At 20.1% G+C, this 3,303-nt stretch overlaps 1 protein-coding gene across 1 annotated transcript in view, besides 8 other annotated features; it reads left to right on the top strand.

Moving 5' to 3' along the window:
* Positions 1–185: a sequence feature (AT_rich).
* A 7-nt stretch (positions 186–192) lies between these two features.
* Positions 193–677: a repeat region.
* Positions 675–948: a repeat region.
* Positions 949–994: 46 nt separating this feature from the next.
* Positions 995–1,046: a microsatellite.
* A 130-nt stretch (positions 1,047–1,176) lies between these two features.
* Positions 1,177–1,263: a sequence feature (AT_rich).
* A 32-nt stretch (positions 1,264–1,295) lies between these two features.
* Positions 1,296–1,365: a microsatellite.
* Positions 1,366–1,475: 110 nt separating this feature from the next.
* EDI_213940 (uncharacterized protein) overlaps positions 1,476–3,303 on the top strand; it is a gene marked incomplete at both ends in the record, with an annotated part of 1,991 nt that continues 163 nt past the window's right edge. Inside the window, 2 exons of the mRNA XM_001733308.1 lie at positions 1,476–3,188; positions 3,242–3,303. The exon at positions 3,242–3,303 is cut by the window's right edge and continues 163 nt beyond it. Of these exons, the coding sequence (XP_001733360.1) occupies positions 1,476–3,188; positions 3,242–3,303 (1,775 nt within the window). The remainder of the gene's footprint in view (positions 3,189–3,241) is intronic.
* Positions 1,885–1,922: a sequence feature (AT_rich).
* Positions 3,007–3,032: a sequence feature (AT_rich).

Here is a 3,303-nt window from a genome sequence, read left to right as displayed (position 1 = left end):
AATATTAATGAAATGATATTACATTATTTATATTATTAATATTTTAATTTTGTTTATATTGTTTGAATTAAAATGATAAAATATAATCATGATTTGAAGAATATAGAAATTCTATTAATTTAAATAATATTAAAACAATGAAATAGAATTATAAAATAACAATGAATAAAATATTTATAAATAATGAAAATGATGTGGTATTTCAATTCATGAAAATTGAATTATTATTAACTAATATATCTTTATTGTAATTTATGATATTTTCATCATTATTAATATATTTATAATGAGTATTGAAATCAATTTCATTAAAATATGTATTATTACATATTTATATATTTAATTATTCTTTATTACATCATAACAAAATATGATTAATAGATTAAATAATGTTATGATTATGTTTACAATATTTTGAAATATCAATATTGATTATTTTATATTTAGTACTTCAATTAAGAATTAATTATTCTTATATCTTTATTAATTTGATGAATGAAATTATTTTTATATTTAATAACATATTGTTACTGATAATTTCATATTATTAGATATATTATTTGTATTTCTTATATATTCACTTCATTTCCTTCATTTAATTATTATTTAATTCACTTATTTATTATTAATCATTTTCACTTTAATCATTTAATTATTTTCTTTCATTTAATTGTATTTTTATTATTTCTTATTTATTGTTGTCTTTTATTATGATATTGTTTATATCTGTGTTGTGTTTTATTATGTGATTTATTTGTATTATAATACTGATTGATTCTATTTGAATTAATGATAAAATATTTATGATGATGGAAATGAATAAAATGATGAATGAAATAATTCATATCATTATTATTATAATTGTTATGGTGATAGTTATTATTATGGGAATGTTTAATATGATAATTAATGTATTTCTATCAATACAGATAATATTTGTTTTCATTCTTTCATTATTGAATTTTTGTTTTATTTTTTGTATTTCGTTTTTATTAAAAGAAAATAAATGAAAAATATAAATAAAAATAAAATAAAAAAGATAATAATTTATATATAACAATCATTACCCCTTCAATGTTATTATAATTTTATAACAACCATTTTGAAATAATAAAATTAAATGAAGAAACAATAAATTGTAATATAACATGAAAGAAATACGAAATAAGTCAAATGATTTTATCTATTTTTAATTTAAATAATTTCAATTCAAGAAAAACGATAAAAATAAATAAAGAATAAATAAATTATTTTGAAATTTTACATTGATGAAAACTTCTTTGTAATGTTATTTCATGAAAACATAATTAACGATAAAAATATAGTGAAATATAAAAATAAAAGTGAATAAAATATTAAAACAAATGATGTTTAAAAGAAATAACCAATCAGAAAAAGAAGTAATTCTTTTAAACAAATAACCTATTTTCTAAATTATCAGTATTTAAACTACAAAATAAACTTTTATTCATCAAATGTCAAATATAAAAGTAAGATTCTTCTTAAATGGAAAATCGATTTCAGTTAAACCACTGAATTCACAAGACAATTTGAAAACAGCAAGAGAGAAATTAAAAGAAAAGATGTCTGGTTCTCATCAATTCCTAACAAAAGAAGGAGATTTAATTGATATAAATGATGAAGAATCATTTACTATAGAAGATGTAATTGATTCATCAAGAATAATAAATATCAAAGAAACAGGAGATAAAAAGGAAGTAAAAATAAAGTTAAATGACAAATTATTTAAAACTATTGAATTGGATAAGAAAACAAAATTAAGTGATGTCAGAAAATCAATTCAAAATATTCCAGAATCTGCACATTTCTATACACTTGATAATGAAATAATTGAAAAAGATGAAGAAGAAACATTTTTAGTAGAAAATATAATAAATAATGATGAAATTATTATTAAAAATGAAAAAGGAATGGATACTATAACTATTGGAATATATTTGGATGGAAAAATATTCATGAAAAAACAATTCAATAAGAACATTTCTCTTTCTGATATCAGAAAGAAACTTGAAATTGTAACATGTATAACAAAAGGTTTTGTATTTGAAGATCAAGAAAGAAATAAAATACAAAGAGAAAATGAAAAATCATTAAAATTATCATCTATTTTATATGATAACAAGATCAATATAACAACAGAAATGTCTGATACTTCATCAAATAATAATACAACATCTGTTGGTTCACCATGTAATACTACAACACATAATACTTCATCAAATAATACTACAACTATATCCAGAAAAAATGTTCCAATTAAAGGAAGTAAAAGATTTGAAAGCCATGAAAAAGGAAAATTGAAAATATATTTATATCCAAATGAAGAATTTAATCAAGTAGATGAGAATGATGCAATTGGTATTTTAGTTATTGGTGAAACAGGAAGTGGTAAAACAACATTATTAAATAGTTTTGTAAATGCATTATATGGAATCAAGATAACAGATGATTTTAGATATATAATTATAAATGAAGATAATTTAGAACAGAATAGAGATCAATCTAAAAGTCAAACAAGTGAAGTAACAATTTATAATATTAAAAGAACAAAAAGAACACCACCAATAAAAATAATAGATACACCTGGATTTGGAGATACAAGAGGAATTGAACATGATAAAGAAATTACCAGACAAATCAAAGAAGCATTTGAAACAAAAGAATTAGATTTAAATGCTATTTGTTTTGTTGCACAATCAAGTAATGCAAGATTAACAGCAAGTCAAAGATATATATTTGGGAATATTATTAATTTATTTGGGAAAGATGTGAAAAAGAATTTTATTGCTATGCTTACATTCTGTGATGCTGAAGACCCACAAGTTATTAATGCATTACAATCTCAAGATTGTATTTTCAGTTCAATTATTCCAGAAATAGATGAACCATGGTATTTAAAATTTAATAATTCAGCCATTTTTGCTAATAAAACAACCGATGAATTTACACAAATGTTTTGGCAGTTAGGTATGAAGAACTTTGATGAATTTATTAAAAAATTAATAAAATTACCAAGAAAATCATTAAAACAGTCCAGAGAAGTTTTGAAGAAAAGAGAACAAATTAAAACTCAAATTGAAGGGCTGAGAATATCAATAAATAATGGAATATCAAAAATGAGTGAAATAGAAGAGACATGTGAACAGTTCTATTTGAATCGTGATAAAGTTAATAATAATCAAGATTTTACTTTTACTGTTAATGTAACAGTACAAAAAAGGTTGAATTAGAAGTAGGAAAACAAGTAACTAATTGTTTGAATTGTAATAGAACATGTCATTA

The sequence above is a fragment of the Entamoeba dispar genome, genomic scaffold (assembly GCF_000209125.1).
Source record: "Entamoeba dispar SAW760 scf_1105229460183 genomic scaffold, whole genome shotgun sequence".
Taxonomy (NCBI): domain Eukaryota; phylum Evosea; order Mastigamoebida; family Endamoebidae; genus Entamoeba; species Entamoeba dispar.
The sequence above is the reverse complement of the archived record's forward strand: the minus strand, read 5'-3'. Positions and strand labels throughout refer to the sequence as shown.